Genomic DNA, 22,896 nt, shown 5'->3' on the forward strand with positions numbered 1-22,896 from the left:
TTTAGAGAGTGAGGCAGTAATGTGGCCACATTACTGAAGACAAGTTTTCCCTTACCTCTCTGGAAGCCTTTATGCTGCTGTAATGTTGCTGTCAGGGACAGAGTTATTTAAGGCTGTGACCTGTTCCCCATGATCTCAACCATAAAAACATGGCAGCTGTGATCTAAGTTGCTATTGGGAACTGTTCTGGTCAGATTTTAATTCACAACAGAAGGTGAAAACCACTGGACTTGTATTTTTAAGATGGATGGTCCCAATTTTTACCATTTTTACCCCACAATTCCTAATTGGTAAATTGTGCTAAATGCAACACCCATTTAGTTTCTAAATAAGAATGAAATTCAATTTCTGAGCATGTACTTTAACAGCAGGGAAACTAGAAATTGGATGTTCCATGTCGAGAAATTCCTTGACAGGACAAGTTGCATCATCTTACTTCAACTTATTACAATATACAATACAATATCAATATCAATACAAATTTATTTGTCATTTGAGCCCCAGTGAGACTCAAACGAAATTTTGTTTCCACAGCCATACAAACAACAACAATGTCCTACAGACATACACACAATTAAGTTCACACAAACATCCATCACAGTGAACCCACTGTGATGGAAGGCAAAAGTCTTTTCTCTCCCCTGCTCTCCATGTCTCTCCCGATGTCGAAGCCCCAGGCGGGCGATGATAAGTCCCACGGCCATTTTAGGCCGTGCCGGGCGATTTACGGCCCCGCTCCCGGTCTAGAAGTCTCGAAGTTGGAGCCCCCAGCGGGCGCTGGAATGTCCCATGGCCATAAAGCCGTGCCGGGTGATGTACTTCCCCGCTCCGGGTCGTTCCAAACCCCGCGACACGGGCTGGAGAAGTCGCGTTGCGGGAGCTCCGGGAAGCGGTCTCTCTCTCCCCCCCGGACCCGCGAGCTCCCGATGTCCCAGTCCACCGGACCTGCGGCTGCGTTGCTGGAGCCTCCGAGCCCCAGGAGTCGAGTCGCAGCAGCGAGTCACCACCGCTCCCCACGCTCCGAGGCCGGACAGCCCCACGATGGTGAGTAGTCCGCAGCGCAGTCTCCCGAGCCCACGGGTCGTTCAGGTTGGAGGCCGCTCCACGGTGCTAGGCCCCAACGACAACGGAGACCCGACAGGGAAAAGGTCGGGTCTCCCGGACAGGGAAGAGATTTTAAACGGTTTCCCCCTCCCCCCCCCGCCCCCGCCCCCCACATATACACATTTAAAAACCAGTATTTAAAAAACACCAAACACTACATTTAACTAGTTAGTTCTATTTTAACTAGTTAGCACTACATTACACTACGTTAGTTCTATTGATTACAGCTGTACTGAAGTAAAAGTGGCGTAAAAAGTCTGATGTAAAAAGAGAGTCTTGAAAGCCAGTGGAGGAAGTGCATTAGGGGCCAGCATTAGGTGATAAATTGGAGGTCAAAATATTAAAAAATATGTTAGAGTGGATTGGTGGATCTGTCTGATGTGATTACAATAGACAATAGATGCAGGAGCAGGCCATTCGGCCCTTCGAGCCAGCACCGCCATTCAATGTGATCATGGCTGATCATCCCCAATCAGTACCCCGTTCCTGCCTTCTCCCCATATCCCCTGACTCCGCTATTTTTAAGAGCCCTATCTAGCTCTCTCTTGAAAGCATCCAGAGAAACTGCCTCCACCTGAGGCAGAGAATTCCACAGACTCACCACTCTCTGTGAGAAAAAGTGTTTCCTCCTCTCTCTTCTAAATGGCTTACTCCTTATTCTTAAACTGTGGCCCCTGGTTCTGTACTCCCCCAACATCGGGAACATGTTTCTTGCCTCTAGCTTATCCAAGCCCTTAACAATCTTATATGTTTCAATGAGATGCCCTCTCATCCTTCTAAACTCCAGAGTGTACAAGCCCAGCTGCTCCATTCTCTCAGCATATGACAGTCCCGCCATCCCGGGAATTAACCTTGTAAACCTACTCTGCACTACCTCAATAGCAAGAATGTCCTTCCTCAAATTAGGGGACCAAAACTGCACACAATACTCCAGGTGTGGTCTCACTAGGGCTCTGTACAACTGCAGAAGTACCTCTTTGCTCCTATACTCGACTCCTCTTGTTATAAAGGCCAACATGCCATTACACTTGAGTAAAAGTAGTCTTGTCTTCACCACCAACTTGTTCCATTTAATGAATTAATGATTATCAACTCCCTTTGCGAACCAGTGAAATATGTCACAGTAGCCCAAAACCAGTGAATAATCCATGATACATCTGTAATTCATTTGTTACTACCCTTTCTTTTGTATTGTAATTGCAATTTGCCCTCTCATTTTGTATTATGGGAGTTCGACTTTGGCAAATGGCTTTTCGTAAGAATGAGAGTTGGTAATGAAAGATGGTGGAAAGAGATGAATGACATGATGGGGAAAAGAGATCAGTGGGTATTTGACAGCAGAAATAATTTATTAAATGTATGAATATTCTGTTTCCATTCGTATGGGTGTTGTAGGTAATATGTAATGAGGAAGATGGCTTCCATAGGTAAAATGGGGACTGAAATGTTAATGCTGTCACTCCATGTGAAGATATTCCTATGGTTGCTGAACTATTGTAATTTGAATTTGAAATTAAATCAGCTTTAATTTAGTATGCCATATTTATTTGGCCTGAATTGATGAAGTAGTAATAATGATGTAAAGTTGTATCTTGATGAATCACCTCAGCATGTACTGTGTAGCTGACACTTTTACATGCCTGACAATTTGCAAAACCCCATTGAGGGGTGTTGGGGGAATAATAGAGCTCAGATAGATGAACAAAAACTAATTAGAATGTCTTTCTTTTAATTCCAGGCTCAGGAGATATGGACGGCATTTCCAAAGTAAGCATTATTTTTAATAGGTGTATTATTTTTAGCCTTTGATGAAAAAAATATCTACTTGCTATAACAACTTGTGTTGCAATTTGATCTTATTTAGGGCACTAATTTGATTAACTTTGTCTCAGAATCAATTCTTAAAATTGCCACTTGTTTCCAAAACATAGATGTAATGGACCCAGTTGAAAAACATGAAGTCAGTTCCATTGTTATAGCATATTAAATATTTAAACCAGGAGTTTAATTTGATTAACTTTGCCTCAGAATTGTATATTGAAGAGACTTGGTTCATTTTCATGCATTTGTTTGGAAAGTCACTTTACATTGCTACTTGCAGTCACATGGCCAGGCACACATCCAGTTTATTACTGCCTGTAGCAACTCTATATTGGCTGCAGTCATGGTTTATATTATTATGGAGGAAGAAGAACATAATTAGAGACAGAAGCCCGAAAAGTAAAATTTCGCAAGCGGAAAAAGGGGACTAACGAGCAAAGGACCAGCTGGCATGCTGTAGATTTTGATCAAGAGAGTCAAGAGTGTTTTATTGTCATATGTCCCAGATAGAACAATGACATTCTCACTTGCAGCACCACAACAGAATATGTAAACATAGTACACAGTAAACAATATAATAAACGAGAGAGAAAACATTTCAATGTGTGTGTATATACACATACTCACAAATACATATATTTATAGATCATATATATACATGCACACAAAAAAACAATAATAGTCTACGTAGTTCAGAACTTATTTGAGGTTGTAGTGTTTAGTAGCCAAATAGCTATAGGAAGATAGGGTAGATATATCTAACGGAACAGACTCTACTTACAAAAGAGACCATCAGCTGATCATGGAAAGTACTCTGAGATAATGTCATGGTCTGGTCCTCCCTCACACAGCAAAAAGTTAACTGTAGAAATCAAAGTAGCTCTGACTTCCAAAGTGTCATGAGTCTCTCTAGGACTAGAGAAGGGGAAACGAGGGCTTTATTCAGCAAAATATTCTAGCCACGTTCCTAATGCTGGTGGCTCATTTGATTTTGAATGTCTGCAAAATCTGAAAGACAAAGGTCACCAAAGCATTGGCCAGAGTCGGATACTTTACACCATTAGAAGAAAACATGCAATGTTTCCAGGAAAGCGACATAAACCAAAAAAGGCAGTTCCACCTACTGGCCAGGAGTTCTACAATGTTGAACATCTAATCTTATAATAAGCAGATGCTGCTTCATACAGATGCTGGTCATCAGGCAGGTCAACCTTTAATTGATGATTGAAAATGTTTTATAACCATACAAACATTCGGAATTTGGCTGGGAACAGTAAGGGTACAATATGTTTAACAGTTATTGCTAATAATTTATTAACAAGGATCTTTGTGATCTTGGAGATTAAAAATTCCATTAAGAATAATGGTTATTTATTTATCTGTGTCTGTCCATAGAATTCTCCCAGTAACATAAGTATGAGTAATCCGCCTGGTACTCCACGAGACGATGGAGAAATGGGCGGCAACTTCCTAAATCCCTTTCAGAGTGACAGCGTGAGTGTTCCTTTATATAATTTATTATATAATGTTCCACATAAATTATTCCTGGGATAAATACAAGGCGACTTGTATGAGCCATGAGAAATACTTTTATGAATCTGTAAATAACTTTTGGGTTCCCTATTTGTCATTTTAAGTGTCCATTTTTCATACATTGTTTCTAGTCATAGATGTTTGGAAAAAGTCACTTTTCCTTTCTTCAGCTTTATCTTGAAATTGTATTTACGACCATTGCTGTACCACTGTCAGGAACGCCTACCGCTCCATCCCTCGTTCATTCTTCGGAAAGTCTGACCACCTGGATGTGCTGCTTCTTCCACCGTACACACAAAGACTGAAAAATGCAGCACTGCAAAGAGGACTACAGTGGAGGCGGAGGAGCGGTTACAGGATTGCTTCAAGTCAGTTGACTGGGCCACATTCAAGGATTCATCGGTGGACCTGAATGAATATGCCACAGTCGTCACTGACTTCATAAAGACAAATGTGGACGAGTGTACATTGACAAAACCATTCCAAGAATGACCACAACCAGAAACCCTGGATGAACCAGGAGATTCACAATCTGCTGAACACTAGATCTGTAGTGTTTAAAAATGGCAATCCAGTATCAAACGTGGACTTCATGACTTCCTGAAGGCTACTAAAGGACAATTTCAAGCTAGGCTGGAGTAACTGACAGATGCTCATCTGTGGCAGGGCATGCGTGCCATCACCTCCTACAAGGCAGATGTGGGTAACATTACAACCAACAACGCTTTTCTTTCTGATGTGTTAAATGTTGTTTTGCTTTGAACAGGAGAACAATGATGCACATAATGGGCCCCACAGCCCTGACAATTCTGTGATCTCGCCCTCTGAGGCGTACGTTAGAGCATCTATCAAGAGGGTCAATCCACGCAACGTATCCAGCCCAGACTACGCAAACTGGCTGCAATATTTAAGGGCCTCTTCAAACTCTTGCTTCTACAGTTTGACTTTCCCACTGCCTCAAAAGGGCATGAATCATACAGGTGCCTAAGAAGAGCAGGATGACCTCCTCTATTGTCCCTTAGCACTTACATCCACCAAAATGAAGTCCAATGAGAGGTTGGTTATGGCACAAATCAATTCTTGCCTCGGAAATATCTTTGATCAGCTTCATTCTGCCTCTTGTAACAGCAGGTCAACAGCTGATGTTCTCTCACCAGCCTTCCATTCTGCACTGAACCATCTGGAAAGCAGGAACAGATACATCAGGCTGCTGTTCATCGACTATGATAGAAAAGGTTTAGAGGGATTTAGGCCAAATGCGGGTACCTGGGATTAGCTTAGATGGGGCATCTTGGTCCGTGTCGGCCAGTTGGGCCAAATGGCCTGTTTCCATGCTTTATGGCCACAGCTTGGTATTCAATTCTATCATTCCGTCCAACCTCATCATCCAGCTGCAAGAACTGGCCTCTGCACCTGCCTTTGCAATTGAATTCTTCACTGTTTCATCAGCAGATCTCAATCAGTGCAGATCGGTAATAACATCTCCTCCTCAATCACCATATACACAGGTGCACATGACAACCAGCTTGTACCCCAGCTCCAACCTTTGTACACCCATGACTGAGCACGGATTTTTTTTCCTGATCGTGTTTTTGCACCTATACGTTTTATTTTGCACCGTCTTCTAGAATTTTACGTGTAATTTGTATATCATGCATGTAAAATTTGTATTTGTGTGTTTGTCTGAGTATGTGTCTGTGATGCTGCTGCAAGCAAGATTTTCAATTGTACCTGTACCTCACCATACTGCATATGACAATAAACTAGAATGATTCAAAAAAGAAGGTCATTCAGAAAAGAATGGTCATTGTATTCATACCATTCAAACATGGAACTATTTACTTTATTCCCAGTTCCTAGCTCTTAGTTTAGTTTAGAGATACAGCGCGGAAACTGAGTCCATGCCGACCAGCGATCTCCGCACACTTACACTATCCTACACACACTAGGGACAATTTACAATTATACCAAGCCAATTAACCTATAAACCTGTCCGTGTTTGGAGTGTGGAAGGAAACGAAAGATCCCGGAGAAAACCCATGCTGATCACGGGGAGAACGTACAAACTCTGTACAGATAGCACCAGTAGTCAGGATTGAACCCGGGTCTCTGGTGCTGTAAGGCAGCAACTCTACTGCTGCGCTACCATGCCGCCCCTATGGTCTATGGCCTTCTTACATTTTGACTCTTCAAGCACTCGTCCGGGTACATCTTTAAATGTTATCAGTGTTCTACGTTCACAAACTGTTCTGATTGTGAGTTCTAGACAACCACTACTTCGGGTTTTTTTTGTCACCTCTCTGATCTTTCTCCCAATTAATTTAACTTAAAAGTGTTGTTTTAATCTTCTTTAGCTATTTACCGCTGTACTTGAGAAAATAGCTTTCTCCTGGCTCATATTGCCTAGGCCTCATAATTTTGTGCCTCTGAATTAAATTCCCTTTCAGACTTTTATGTTCTAAAGGAAACAACCCCAGCCAAGGCAGATTATCCTCCTTAACTGTAATTGTTTAAAATTCACAATCACTCTCTGAATTGGGAACCTGCTGCCAGGGCAGGATTACTTTATTTAAAAGGAGGATCCTAAAAATGGGGCCTGATCTTAGGGCAGAACAGAAGACTGAGTGGAGGTATGACATGGGTGGGAAGGCAATGTGTAGTAAAAGAGCAGAAACTCAGCACCTGAGTTAAGAATGAACCAACAAACAAGTTAATTACTTTTTAGGAATATAGATTAGACGGTAATTTTCTGTCCTACTTAGATGTTCTGAGATGAGAAAGTAATAAGATAATCTGTGGTTTGTTGCAAACTCATGTAGAAACATGAAGGTCAAAGAATGAAGTTGGTATTTTGGTGTCTGATAGATTTCTAGGGAACAGTTCTCTGTATTTCATATTTGTAATTAGGTCTTGGATAATATATTTGGTTTGCTTAGTTGAGATTACGTTTACATGGTGCAACATAAATTGAGCGAATTACAATGTCTTCTGTTCAGTTGGAGAGGAAGATGGGCAACCTGAGCTAATCTATCTCCAATACCCTCACATTTAAATGGATAGCGTAAATTAAATTTCTAGTTCTCTCTGTGTTGAAAAGCCCTGTAATTATCAGTTTAAAAAATACATCCTGGGTGCAATATTTCTTCAATAAAATATATTTCTTACTTAAATTCATACCTCCTGTGGTATTTGGTGATCCCATCTGTTTTATATTTGGAATTAGTTATGCTGGCAACATTGCTGCTATACAATTCAAGGTTTCTCAGTATTTTTTTCTCTATTGACCAAATGGTGCCATCTGTTGTTGCAAAAATGACATAACCTTCATGGAGAAAACATTGTTTTTGATAAAATTATTAAATTAATCTAAACAGAAGCAATGCAAATAGATGTTACGAATTTGTTCAGAGGCGGTGTTTATATATATTTTACTTTCTTGGTAATGCCATTATGTATGCATTTTATTGAGATTAAACATCCAGGGTGTTGGGGAGAAGGCAGGAACGGGGTACTGATTGTGGATGATTAGCCATGATCACAGTGAATGGCGGTGCTGGCTCAAAGGGCCGAATGGCCTACTCCTGCACATATTATCTATAACATTCAGCATTTTCAATTTTTCAGTATCATTTTATTTCTTGTTTCTGTTAATCATTTTGTGGGCACCTGCCTGGTCAGTCATGGTGAACACAAGTTATAATAGCAGCAGCCTCCAAAACTCTCTCCAACATGTTTGTGAGATCCTCTAGCACATTTAGCATGACTGGGGATGAATTTCTCAGCAAAAGCTATTGAACAAAAAATGTGTGTATTAAGATAATCAAAGAATCTCTCCAAATGCCACTGGAAAGCTAGAATGAATTAGAGCATTTTTGCAGATTTCAACAGAACAGGATAAGGTAAAAAGGCAAATGACAAAAGAGTTCTTAGGGTACTGAGGGTGATGGGAGTTTGGGGAACACTAAAACATTTGATTAAAGGGGCCCATGGTCATGGACAATTAGTGAGCATTACAATGCATCATTTCATGATTAAAGAAGAGTCAGCAGTTTGGGGGAATCCTTGCGGTGCTGGCTCGAAGGGCCGAATGGCCTCCTCCTGCACCTATTTTCTATGTTTTCAAGTACCAGAATCAAACTGGTAGCATCTGTCAAACTTGTCGGCACCATTTTCATAAAACCAGCTCATCTACCTATCAATTCTGATTAGAATTGGTTCTTAAGCAACCAAGGTTCATTGTTACAGATCTAAGCTACAGTATGCGCTTTAATGATATCTGCATAACAGAGATCAAAGGCAGCTCATATCACCACCAGGCTAGTTCAGTAATTATCTTCAGTCAGATGAGTTTATGTACCAAACAAGTAACTGATGCTGAGATCAGCCCTTTGGTCACAAAATAATGGTAGCCGCAGATCTCCTCAATGTGATCATTCTGCTGCATTTTGCAATGCAAATGAAGTTTCTCATGTTGGTATATAATCATATCTTACAAATCGATTGTGTTGCGATATAAATCTTTTTAGAAACATAGAAAAATAGGTGTAGGTGTAGGCAATTCGGGCCTTCGAGCCAGCACCGCCATTCAATATGATCATGGCTGATCATCTACAATCAGTACCCCGTTCCTGTTTTTCCCCATATCCCTTGATTCCATTAGCCCTAAGATCCCCTCTCATCCGTCTAAATTCCAGTGAATACAAGTCCAGTCGACCTATTCTTTCATCATGTCAATCCCTCCATCCCGGGAATTAACCCGGTGAACCTATGCTGCACTCCATCAATAGCAATAATGTCCTTCCTCATATTAGACCAAAATTGCACACGATACTCCAGGTGCGGTCTCACCAGAGCCCTATACAACTGCAGTAGGACTTCCTTGCTCCTAAACTCAAACCCTCTCGCAATGAAGGCTAACATGCCATCAGCTTTCTTCACTACCTGCTGTACCTGCATGCTTACTTTCAGTGACTGATGTACAAGCATACCCAGGTCTCGTTGCACCTCCTCTTTTCTTAATCTGACACTATTCAAATAACAATCTGCCTTCCTGTTCTTGCCACCAAAGCGGATAACCTCACATTTATCCACATTATACTGCATCTGCCATGCATCTGCCCACTCACCCAACCAATCTAAGTCACCCTGCAGCCTCTTAGAATCCTCCTCGCAGCTCATACTGCCACCCAGTTTTGTGCCATCCACAAACTTGGTGATGTCACATTTAATTCCCTCGTCTAAATCGTTAATATTGTATATATTGTAAATAACTGAGGTCCTAGCACCAAGCCTTGCAGCACCCCACTGGTCACTGCCTGCCATTCTGAAAAGGACCTGTTGATGTCTACTCTTTGCTTCCTGTCTGCCAACCAGTTCTCTATCCCTCCCCCAATACCATGTGCTCTAATTTTGCACACTAATCTCTTGTGGGACTTTGTCAAAGGCTTTTTGAAAGTCCAGATACACCACATCCACTGGCTCTCCCTTATCAATTCTACTTTTTACATCCTTAAAAAATTCCAGAAGATTAGTCAAGCATGATTTTCCCCTTCATAATTCCATGATGACTTTGACCGATCCTGTCACTGCTTTCCAAATGTGCTGCTATATCTTTAATAATTGACTCAAGCACCTTCCCCACTACCGATGTAAGGCTAATTGGTCTGTAATTCACCATTTTCCGTCTCCTTTCTTTAAAAAGTAGAGTTAAATTAGCTACCCTCCAGTCCACAGGAACTGATCCAGAATTGAGAGAACATTGGAACAATGCATCCACGATTTCTCGGGCCATCTCCTTGAGAACTCTGGGATACAGACCATCAGGCATAGAAACATAGAAACATAGAAATTAGGTGCAGGAGTAGGCCATTCGGCCCTTCGAGCCTGCACCGCCATTCAATATGATCATGGCTGATCATCCAACTCAGTATCCTGTACCTGCCTTCTCTCCATACCCCCTGATCCCTTTAGCCACAAGGGCCACATCTAACTCCCTCTTAAATATAGCCAATGAACTGGCCTCAACTACCTTCTGTGGCAGAGAATTCCAGAGATTCACCACTCTCTGTGTGAAAAATGTTTTTCTCATCTTGGTCCTAAAAGATTTCCCCCTTATCCTTAAACTGTGACCCTTTGTTCTGGACTTCCCCAACATCGGGAACAATCTTCCTGCATCTAGCCTGTCCAACCCCATAAGAATTTTGTACGTTTCTATAAGATCCCCCCTCAATCTTCTAAATTCTAGCGAGTACAAGCCGAGTCTATCCAGTCTTTCTGCATATGAAAGTCCTGACATCCCAGGAATCAGTCTGGTGAACCTTCTCTGTACTCCCTCTATGGCAAGAATGTCTTTCCTCAGATTAGGAGACCAAAACTGTACGCAATACTCCAGGTGTGGTCTCACCAAGACCCTGTACAATTGCGGTAGAACCTCCCTGCTCCTATACTCAAATCCTTTTGCTATGAATGCTAACATACCATTAGTTTTCTTCACTGCCTGCTGCACCTGCATGCCTACTTTCAATGACTGGTGTACCATGACACCCAGGTCTCGTTGCATCTCCCCTTTTCCTAATTGGCCACCATTCAATTAATAGTCTACTTTCCTGTTTTTGCCACCAAAGTGGATAACCTCACATTTATCCACATTATACTGCATCTGCCATACATTTGCCCACTCACCCAGCCTATCCAAGTCACCTTGCAGTCTCCTAGCATCCTCCTCACAGTTAACGCTGCCCCCCAGCTTTGTGTCATCCGCAAACTTGGAGATGTTGCATTCAATTCCCTCGTCCAGATCATTAATATATATTGTAAATAGCTGGGGTCCCAGCACTGAGCCTTGCGGTACCCCACTAGTCACTGCCTGCCATTGTGAAAAGGACCTGTTTACTCCTACTCTTTGCTTCCTGTCTGCCAGCCAGTTCTCTATCCACATCAATACTGAACCCCCAATACCGTGTGCTTTAAGTTTGTATACTAATCTCTTATGTGGGACCTTGTCGAAAGCCTTCTGAAAGTCCAGATATAACACATCCACTGGTTCTCCCTTATCCACTCTACTAGTTACATCCTCGAAAAATTCTATAAGATTCGTCAGACATGATTTACCTTTCATAAATCCATGCTGACTTTGTCCAATGATTTCACCACTTTCCAAATGTGCTGCTATCCCATCTTTAATAACTGACTCTAGCAGTTTCCTCACTACCGATGTTAGACCAACTGGTCTGTAATTCCCCGTTTTCTCTCTCCCTCCCTTTTTAAAAAGTGGGGTTACATTAGCTACACTCCAATCCTCAGGAACTACTCCAGAATCTAAAGAGTTTTGAAAAATTATCACTAATGCATCCACTATTTCTGCGGCTACTTCCTTAAGTACTCTGGGATGCAGCCTATCTGGCCCTGGGGATTTATCGGCCTTTAATCCATTCAATTTACCTAACACCACTTCCCGGCTAACCTGGATTTCACTCAGTTCCTCCATCTCATTTGACCCCCGGTTCCCTGCTATTTCTGGCAGATTCTTTATGTCTTCCTTAGTGAAGACAAAACCAAAATAGTTATTCAATTGGTCTGCCATGTGCTTGTTCCCCATGATCAATTCACCTGTTTCTGACTGCAAGGGACCTACATTTGTTTTAACTAATCTTTTTCTCTTCACATATCTATAAAAACTTTTGCAGTCAGTTTTTATGTTCCCTGCCGGTTTTCTTTCATAATCTATTTTCCCTTTCCTAATTAAGCCCTTTGTCCTCCTCTGCTGGACTCTGAATTTCTCCCAGTCCTCTGGTAGGCTGCTTTTTCTGGCTAATTTGTATGCTTCATCTTTTGTTTTGATACTATCCCTGATTTCCCTTGTTATCCACGGATGCACTACCTTCCCTGATTTATTATTTTGCCAAACTGGGATGAACAATTGTTGTAGTTCATCCATGCAGTCTTTAAATGCCTTCCATTGCATATCCACCGTCAACCCTTTAAGAATCAATTGCCAGTCTATCTTGGCCAATTCACGTCACATACCCTCAAAGTTACCTTTCTTTAAGTTCAGGACCCATGTTTCTGAATTAACAATGTCACTCACCATCCTAATGAAGAACTCAACCATATTATGGTCACTCTTGCCCAAGGGGCCACGCACAACAAGACTGCTTACTAACCTTTCCTCATTACTCAATACCCAATCTAGAATAGCCTGCTCTCTCGTTGGTTCCACTACATGTTGGTTTAGAAAACTATCCCGCATACTGGGACTGTAGTGGGTAGTGGGGAAACTGCTAGAGTCAGTTATTAAAGATGGGATAGCGGCACATTTGGAAAGTGGTGAAATTATAGGGCAAAGTCAGCATGGATTTATGAAAGGTAAATCATGTCTGACGAATCTTATAGAATTTTTCGAGGATGTAACTAGTAGAGTGGATAAGGGAGTACCAGTGGCACTGGGGATGTATCTGCCTTCTGTCCCAACAGTTTACCTAACACCATTTCCTGACTAATGTGGATCTAGTAGGAGGGCTCCACCCTCCTACTAGATCCACTGTCCCCTAGTATTTCTGGGAGATTGTTTTTGTCTTCCTTAGAGAAGACAGAACCAAAGTACTAATTTAACTGTTCTGCCATTTCCTTGTTTCCCATTATAAATTCTGACTGTAAGGGGCCTACATTTATCTTCACTAATCATTTCCTTTTTCCATATCAAAATAAACTTTTACAGTCAGTTTTATATTCCCCGCAAGCCTTACTTCATTCTCTTTTCTCCCCCACCCCCTCTTAATGAACCCCTTAGACCTCCTCTGTTGAGTTCTAAATTTCTCCCAGTCCACCGGTTTGCTGTTTTCTCTGGCCAATTTATCTGCCTCTTCCTTGGATTTAACACTATCCTTGATTTCCCTCGTTAGCCACGTTTGAGCCGCCTTCCCCGTTTTATTTTTTTGCCAGATGGGATGAACAATTTATGGAGTTCATCCATGCGGTCTTTAAATCTTTGCCATTGCATCTCTGCCGTCAACCCTTTAAGTATAATTTGCCAGTCTATCCAAGCCAATTCCCATCTCTTATCTTCAAAGTCTCCTTTCTATAAGTTCAGGACCCTAGTCTCTGAATTAACCGTGTCACTCTCCATCCGAATGCAGAATTCCACCATATTATGGTCACTGTTGCCCAAGGGGCTTTGCACAACAAGATCGCTAACGAATCCTCATTGGACAATACCCCGTCTAGGATGGCCTGCCCTCTAGTCTGTTCCTCTGCATATTGATTTAATAAACCATCCTGCATACATTCCAGGAAATCCTCCTCAGCGCTGTTACCAATTTGGTTACCAATCTATATGTAGATTAATGTCATCCATGATAACCTTTGTAACACACATCCATAATTTCCTGCTATATTTAAAATAATATCAGCATACAAAATGTGTAGGGAGGAACTGCAGTTGCTGGTTTACACCAAAAATAGACACAAAATGCTAGAGTAACTCACTGGGACAGGCAGCATTTCTGAAGAGAAGGAATGGGTGATGCTTAGGGTCGAGACCTGAAGAAGGGTCTCGACCTGAAACGTCACCCATTCCTTCTGCCCTATGATGCGGCCTGTCCCACTGAGTTTCACCAGCATTTTGTGTCTATTATCAGTATATCAAGTTGCATTTTACCGTTAAGTTTGTGGTCTGTTGGAAATGGTGTTAAACTGAGTTATTTTGTCAATCTAAAGTCAACTTGACTCAAACACTTGTTGCTGTTGAAATCGATTCTTTATGCAGCTGAGACTAGTCTATGAACCTTCCAACATGAGCTGATGCTCTGGGGTGGGTCCAGAGAAGAGTAACTTTGATAGAACTCATGTCATTTATATAGGTATTAGACATTTCAGATACAGAGGGTATGACAAGCTAATAACCAATCATCTGAGTCCTTCTGGTGATTTACAACATCAGTCACATGATCCCCCTTTCCTGGCCTCATTACAACCTTTGTTTGCCTGTGGCATAACTTTGCTTATTTTATTTCAACACAGCAAAACCCCAGTAGGCCCAATTATCAAAGATCACTCCTCAAAATATAAGATACAGATGTAATACAATGATCACACAAGTCGTACACACTTCCCATACCAAGAAGAAAGATATTTCTATAAATCTAAACAATTTCTATAAGTCTAATGTTTACATTCCTACTAAGACAATACATTTCATAATTTGTTTCACTACAATTTTACTATTACATATTAATTTAAAACATTAATTATATAAGTTTGCTGAATTACAGTTTCTAAGTTCAAAACACACATCTCCCAACCAAGCATACATGGGTCATAAATCTGTCAACTTACTTAATAAGTGTTTGGTGCCAGGAGAAACTTAATTCTAATTTGTAGCCCCTTTCCTGCTATCTGGAAGCTGGATTTCCAATCTCACTACAAGGTCTTTTACAAATATTACAGAACAAAGCGTAAATTCACAACTCAGAATTACATCAGAATTACATCTGCTCCTTCGACATTTTATAAACAAATCCATCAATCTAATTATCTTCCGCTCCTAAGCAACTACTCCCCTTCACATACATCTGATCCCTTATCACAATCTCATTATAATTTAACATGGCCAAGGCTAAATACAGACCTAAGAGGGTCTATTATCTCCCAGCCTTGAATTCTGTCTCAAACTCAGCATAACCCTCACAGCTTAAGAATGTACCTTAGAGAACGAGTAGTCGACCTCTGGCCTAAGAAGAGGCCCCTATTCAGCTATCCATTCTCCAACACAATCATATCAAATACAATTTCCTCGAGCGTTATAGTTGCCTCAAAGCAATAAACTAAGCTAAGCAGGTTCAGGTTCAGGCCTCCATGTTTTGATTCATCTTTCCCTGTGTGTATGTGGCTCTTTGTACTTCATTTCGTTAGGAAAACCTTAAACCTTTATTTTGCAAATTACCTAGCTTATATAAAAGTCACTATCCGAGCGGATCTATTATATAATGCTTCCTCAATGGAAGCAAATGATTCACATGTTTAAACTATAATGTTTAAACAAATCATTCACATGTTTAAACTATAATGTTTTATTCTTAATGTTTTATGTTTTATTCTTAATTGTTTACTGTCTGTCGTGTTGTTACTTGCGAGTGGAGCACCAAGGCAAATTCCTTGTATGTGTACATACTTGGCCAATAAACCTATTCATTATTATCATTATTATTATGATAAATAACAGAAGAGATTTGCCTCTGCAGCCCTGGTCATTTGCAAGCTCCAGGTGCCAAATTAGTTCTGGTATGTATCTGACGCACTTGTGCACATGTGTAATTTGAGTTATGCTAGCTGCTATATTAGAAAAGGTATTATGGCGACTGACAATGAACAGAGCAGACAGATTCCCGGGTTTGTTAGAGTCATAGAACTGTACAGCACAGATACAGGCTCCTTGGCCCACCTTGTCTATGCTGACTAAGTTGGCATACTGGGAATTTGCCTCATTTGGCCAGAGATTGCTAACATTTCCTATCCTTATAACTGCCCAAATTATTTTTAATAGTCGTAATTGTATCAGCTTCTATAGGTTCCTCTGGCAGCTCATTCCAGATACGGACTACCCTCTGAGTGGAAAAAGTTGCCCTTGAGGTCTTTCTTAAATCTCTCCCCACTAACCTTAAGCCGATGTCCTCTACTTTCTAGAATCCTCTAAGCTGGAAAAAGACTTTAAATGTTAACTCTATCCATTCCCTTGATGTATATCTCAATAAGGTCACCCCAACAGTCTCTGACACTTCAAACAAAAAAGGTCTAACCTATCCAACCACTCCCGATAACTCAAGCCAGCAAGCCCATGTAACATCCTGGTGAATCTCTTCTACACCCTTTATAACCTAATGATATCTTCCCTGTACTACCAATTTTGGTGCCGAATATAAATATACTAACAGTGTTATCTACAAAGAAAGTGTTGTATGTGTTCAGGATAGTTTCCTTAAAATATATGAAGAGGGCACCACTAGGGACAAGGCAAAGCTTGATCTACTCTTAGGAAATTGGGAGTATCGGTTGGCGAGCCTTTTGGGACCAGTGACCACTGCTTTGTTAGCTTTCAAATAGTTAGGGATAAAGACAAGGCGGGTTCCCAAGTTAAATTTCTGAAGTGGGACAAGGCCAACTTTGATGATATTAGATCGGAACTTGCTGAACTTGATTGGAGTAAGATCTCTGCAGGCAAAGGAATGTCCGGAAAGTGGGATAAGTTCAAGAGTGATGGTGAGAGTTTCTGTTGGAGTGAAAGACAAGGCAGCTGTAAGTAACACCATCTTTTGTTGCATTGGAAATTGTTCTTTCCTTATCTTTGGCTGCCCTGCTCTCTTTTTCCTGGAGATTTTTCTTTGGTAAGTTTCTGGACAGCCATTGAGAAATCCCTGGGGAGATAGGAGCATCCATCTCATCTAATGGGAATTGATCAGAAATACAGGAGGAACCAGGTGGTCTGTCAACATACTTGTGAGGCGGCCAATATCTGCCATTCTCATGGTGTAGCACTGAGCCCCACGTCACAGCATTATTCTGTCCCAACATTGGCCTCAATAGTAAGTTCACTTCCTTTCTATTTTAATTATTCATTTTATAATTTACTCTCTCGTGTATTCACCATTTTTCCTCTCTGAACTTGGGGTGAGTTAAAAAAATTAAGTTCCTTAGTTATTTTATTGAGAACATTTTTATTTTGAGTCTTTCTTCTAAAGTTCAATCCTAATTTTGCACAGTATTTTATTTTGAGATTTTAAAAACATATCCAACATGCTTTTCATTTTGTTGCTTTCTGCACTAAATTCTTTGTGCTTTTCTGTATTATCGTTTTGATTTTTGTTTCTCTTTTAGTTTGGTCGCAAAATTGTAAGGGATTTGTGGACTTTCCGCTTTCAATTTTCTTTCTTAAAACTATTATGTGCTGTAATTGTGATTGTGCCTTTTAGTTTAAATTCAAGGCCAGTGGAGGCCAGGCAAAGAAGATGTGAATTGCCAATATCTTCTGCTTTAAGTACTGAGCACTCAATCCCATTCAATCTTCTCTTGATTGATACACTCCAACTGCCATCAACAATCAGTCCTTTCAATGCACATAAACTCTGGAACCAATAGCATCATCAGAGCCATATTGCTGAGGACCAGTATATGAGAGTTTGACTCCCCCCCCCCCCCCCCCCCCCCCCCCCCCCCCCCCCCCCCCCCCCCCCACCCCACACCCCACCCCCACCCCACCCCACCCCCAAGTCAAGCTTTGTCAATACAACAATGACCATAGTATGTACTCAGTAGGTGTTGAGAACTGTCTCTGTATGCTCTGGCAACAATGGGGTAAATAAATTGTAGCCATTGCTTCTCTATCAGCCTGCTCCAAATAAATAGTGAAATACTGCCATCTAATCACCAATATTCTGCTCATCAACGTTCAGTTTGTGTTTCACCAAACCGGTCACCTCCCAGCCACTGATTCTTGCTCTGACCCAGTGTGGACACAAACTAAATTGTTTGTGGAGGAAAGATAAACTCTTGCTGTTAAAGCAGCATGTATCCAGTGGGGAACCAAAGAGCCCAAGTCAAACCTCACTTTGAGGTTAAGAGGATTGCTCTAGTGGGTGCAGTAACTTTTGATATAGTGGAAGGTGATTTTGATTGCTTGGGGGCCAATTGTTACACCCCAGGAACACTACTACAGGAACTCTTGCTGGAAGACAAACAGCAGCAACATAAATAACAATTCCTTCATAATTACAGACTGAATATCCTGGAATTCCTCACTTAGCACCAGTGTGGATGAAACAGTGAGCTAGAAATTCCAACTCCTTATGAAGAAGGGCAACAGCCATTTTCTGAAGGCAGCTGGTGTAATATAGGCATTCTTCTAATGTTGTATTCAGGTGATATCTAAAAAGATATTTTGGCTCTATAGAAAGTATGTGTAGAAACAGTATTTGTGCAATTGTAAAAATTGTGCATATTGAATGTTTATATATTTGCCAAAGAGGTTGAACATGATCAGATAACTCATTAGCAAATGTAATGTCAACAGAAGATAATTGCTATTGTGAGATATAAGGTACGGAGGAATAATTAAGGGGTAATGTTGCTGCTCTGGTTCCATTTTGTGTTTGATGTCATGGCCATCTTAGTGAGTTGTCATAGTGGGGGAAACGAGTAGATATTACATTCACTGCTGGACTTCTGACGAATCATTATTACAAATTTCAGTTTAAACCATAAAATGGCACAATTTATAAGGGTGGCACAGTTGTAGAATTGCTGCCTCACAACTCTGTATGGAGTTTGTACATTCGCCCTGTGACCGTGTGTGTTTTATCCGGGTGCTCCTGTTCCTTCCCACACTCCAAAGACGTACAGGTTTGTGGATAATTGTGTAAATTGTCTTGAGTGTGTAGGATAGTGGTGGTGTACAGGATGATCGCTGGTCAGCATGGACTTGGTTGGCCGAAGGGCCTGTTTCTGTGCTGTATCTCAAAGGTCTAGAGTAAAGTAAACTCAACCCATAATGGAAGTGGGAACAATTGTGCAACTCTCAGGGCCCTTGCCTCTCAAATAGAGTAACAGACCTGGTTGTATTACACAGCCATTCCCCTCTCCAAAGGAGTGGGAATTGGGTACTGTTGACTTGAATTAAAATCACTTCCTCATAGCATTTATTGATGGTTTTATAAACATAAATGTTGGAGCGTAATCAACAGAACTGGTAAGTATAGATATTACTTTTGTCATTTGTTGGCTTTATTTCAATATGTTACCAATTATTCTGAAAAATAAATATTCATATGCTCTTTTGTGTGTTTTTTTGCAGTATTCTCCAAGCATGACAATGAGTGTGTGATCTTGTATCCCCCCCCTCATGATCAAGGCCTGAATGGTTTGCCTCTTAAAACGTGAAATAAGTACATCCAAGAGAAGAATGAAATATTTTACAAAGCTCTGCAGAAAAAGAGGTTTTGATTCTAGCAAAGACCCTGTTGTTCTGCAAATGACAGGTGTCTCATTGTGTACTGAAAGCGGGTCCAAAATATTCTTTTTAAGTTTACAAAACCTCAGAGACTGAACGGTTCAACCATTTTAATGTAGGAGTTGCCTAATCTAGGCAAAACACAGTAACTTACGTGACTTCCCATAGTTAAGTAAGACATGGTGTGCTTGATTCAGCTGTTTGAAAGAATGCAGTAACAATACAGCTTAATGTGAGTCTACTTTCTTCTGTTTTTCCCTTCCAATTCACTTTTTAGTCTCAATATCTCAGAAGTTATGTTACTTGTAATTTTGTAATGTATAAACAAGCTCCTGATGATACCTCTTTTTATGCTTTATATGACATCATTGCTACTCAGCAGAACAAATATATTAGCCAAACACTGTAGGATATATGTGGAAGGGAAAAAGAAAAGCTAATGAATACCTTGCACTTAATGTTGTGTTCAGTAAGTGTTATTCATTAATTAAAACTACATTAATTGTCATGTGATATAGGAGAGAGCCGATCATTTAATGATAGAGTACAGTGGTGGATTCGGGTCCTTAACTACAGTTCTGGCATATCGATGTTGAATACTAGATGGACTATGCTTATGGTCACTGACAACAGCCAATAAGTGCTATAGTAATTGCAGCTAAGAAATTGCAGAATTGTTGTTTTGTTTCTCTCTTTACATTTTTCTCTGATAACATTAAAATGATCCTGAGTTGTTGTACTCTAGGAATGTGATTAAGGATATTGGATGGTAAATTGTATACCTGGGTGACCTTGGTCTGTCACTAATGGAGGATGGGTCATCCTTCGTCATTTAATGTCGCACCATAAACTTCTGTGTTTTAGCCATTACCTCTTTTTTAAAGAAAATTGAAAATGAAATTATCTTTTGTAAATTTTCATGTATTCCTTATTCTTCCTTCTGTGCAAAATGATATATTGTAAATGTACATTACGTGTAGATTGTAACAAACTGAAGTTTTTTGTTTGTTTTTTTGATTTGTATGTGTGAGAATGAGGGTTCTCAGAGTCACTGCAGTTAGGGTCTTTTCCTATGGGGAAAGTTTTCTGGTCTGAGAATGGAACTAGTGTAAAATTTTGTACAAATTGCTGGCTAACTTTTTCTGTTCTCAGACCAATATAAAAATGTTTAAATGAAATTTACCAAACTTTACCCAAATGAAACCGTAATTTTGAAACTCATTTTAAACATGCATGTTAAAAATTGTACATTTCTGTGTTTAACTAATGTAACCATTTGAAGTTAACTAGCTCCAAACTCCAGTCGATATTTTAAAAAAAAGTAAGTTCCTGTTACTATATCGATTTTCTATTTTAGACAAATGAATTAAGTGTAGAACTTGTTTTTGAATTGTTCTGGGACTTGGGTGTGGGTACTGGTGATAATGATTGTACAACACTGGAGTATTGTACAGTTTGAATCATCCCGCTATCACATAGTTATGGCAATGGATTTATGGTTAGAAGTGTTTAAGTAAGAGAAACTGAATAATCTGTGAAAAAAGGACAATTGTATATGTCATCCTTTCCTTGTAGTCCTCATTTGAAAAGGCCCTAACAATTTGAAATGGATATTGTGCATAATAACGTACTTATTATATTACTTATTTCAAGAAACGCAGTTTGTTTCAGCAAAAGAAAAAAGGCACTGCCACATCCCAAAAAAACTAACTTTAGTTTGGGTATTGACAATTTTTTCCTTGTATTGCCTCTTGAAGATATTTATGTGTTAACCAGCTTTGTAATGTCAGTACCACATCACATGCAGAGTACTCGCATACAGTTATATCAGAATACAATGCTGATTGTTCTGGTGGCTACAGATAGCTTTCTTTGTGTAACACTTTAATTTGTTGTGACCTTTATGAAATTATGCCCAAGCTATATGTAAAAGTACAACACAGAGCATTATGATTGGGTTCTGGGAAAGATTGACCTGTTCTCATCAGCTAGTTGAAGCATGCAAGTAAATTGTTCTACAAGCCATGCCTTGCACTTCAGAAATATTTTGAACCGCCAATCCATTTCACTGAATCAGTTCAAAACACTATTGTCTCTCTAAGCTTTAGTTAAATCCTCAGTACATTAAACATTGTTATATTTTGTTAGCTTTTAGAATTCTGAACAGCTAGGATGCACAGTGTTACTTACCCGAGTTATTTGTCCATTCTCATAACATCAAACTATTTAGGCGAAAAATATATCATTGTGTTGTCACACTGACTACTTGGGTTACTTTTTGACTGGAAATAACTGGTTTATATTCATTGCTCACCACCAAAAATCTCTTAAGAAAAAAATAATTTATAATTCATCTTGATGAAAAATAACACAGATAATTTGTTTGGAGATCGGGCATGAAATTTGATGTGCATTTAATGTGGAAGGCAGTGGGCAAAGCAGTGATGATGGCATGTGGTTTGACCAATAGTCATAGAGTCACAGCGTGGAAACAGGCGTTTTGGCCCAACATGCCCACACTGACCAACATGCCCTACCTACACTAGGTGTGGTAGATGGTCACATTCTTGTGACTGAGCCTCGTTTCAGTAAATTGAGCTTCCAGTACTGAACATTCAGGTTGGAAGTTTTGCATTTGCTCTGAAGAACCCACAAAAAAATAATATTTAGATGAACTGGAGTGAAGACTCCAGTGTACAAGAGGATTATTGTGGCCCAGCTCATTCAGTGTTTGTTTCCACTCAGAACATGTGCTCCATTGAGTGAAAGACTGAAGATAAACCAATGTGTCGCTCCAATTTTGCAATCCCAATGTGAATTTGGAGCGACACATTGGTTTATCTTCAGCCTAAATGATCACGTGGTTCTCATAGTTGGAGATTCTGTTCACTTGCCTTTCAAACTATTCCAAAATTGCAGTTAAATAATCATCACTGGCAACAAGGTGGTTAGTGCTGCATCATTATTTATAGCTCGTAAATGACCTGTTACCACCCACAACTATTTGACAACATCCTAATGCTATTAGATACTAAGTGGGTAAAAGCACACTGTTAGCTTGTTCAGATGAACTTTTTGAAATACATTGATTATTTATGTATGCATGGTCTGTCACCTCTGTTCTTACCAGCACTGAATGTTGTGAGATGTCCAGTCTGCAATTCGATATTTCATTATGTAAAATATGTTTAATTAATGGATTAAAAAGACTACATTTACAATTTGTCAGCACATTTCTGGCTTAAGGCTACTGGAATACTTCATGTCCGCCAAGAAATTGAGCAGCCATCTACCAATGCAAGCATAGTTTGCTCGAATTATTTATCTGTGAGGATACTTTAGTTATCTGGCAGTGCACTGCGATGAACACTCCATCAAACATATGAAATTGTATTACATATTTGACTCGTATCGTTTCAGATTTTATGCTAAAATGGATTCAA

At 40.1% G+C, this 22,896-nt stretch overlaps 1 protein-coding gene across 4 annotated transcripts in view; it reads left to right on the forward strand.

Annotated features, from left to right (window-relative positions):
- Positions 1 to 22,686, forward strand: part of ssbp2 (single stranded DNA binding protein 2) — a 352,688-nt gene extending 330,002 nt beyond the window's left edge. For 2 of the 4 annotated variants that reach the window (XM_033017227.1, XM_033017228.1), the window contains 3 exons: positions 2,843 to 2,871; positions 4,321 to 4,419; positions 4,675 to 6,384. In XM_033017227.1, the coding sequence (XP_032873118.1) occupies positions 2,843 to 2,871; positions 4,321 to 4,419; positions 4,675 to 4,719 (173 nt within the window). In that variant the 3' untranslated portion in view covers positions 4,720 to 6,384. Of the gene's footprint in view, positions 1 to 2,842; positions 2,872 to 4,320; positions 4,420 to 4,674; positions 6,385 to 19,297 lie in introns of those variants that run through there. The other 2 variants (XM_033017226.1, XM_033017225.1) reach the window with 2 other exon arrangements.
- Positions 22,687 to 22,896: the final 210 nt, after the last annotated feature.

This window comes from Amblyraja radiata, chromosome 3 (assembly GCF_010909765.2).
Source record: "Amblyraja radiata isolate CabotCenter1 chromosome 3, sAmbRad1.1.pri, whole genome shotgun sequence".
Classification (NCBI taxonomy): Eukaryota; Metazoa; Chordata; class Chondrichthyes; order Rajiformes; family Rajidae; genus Amblyraja; species Amblyraja radiata.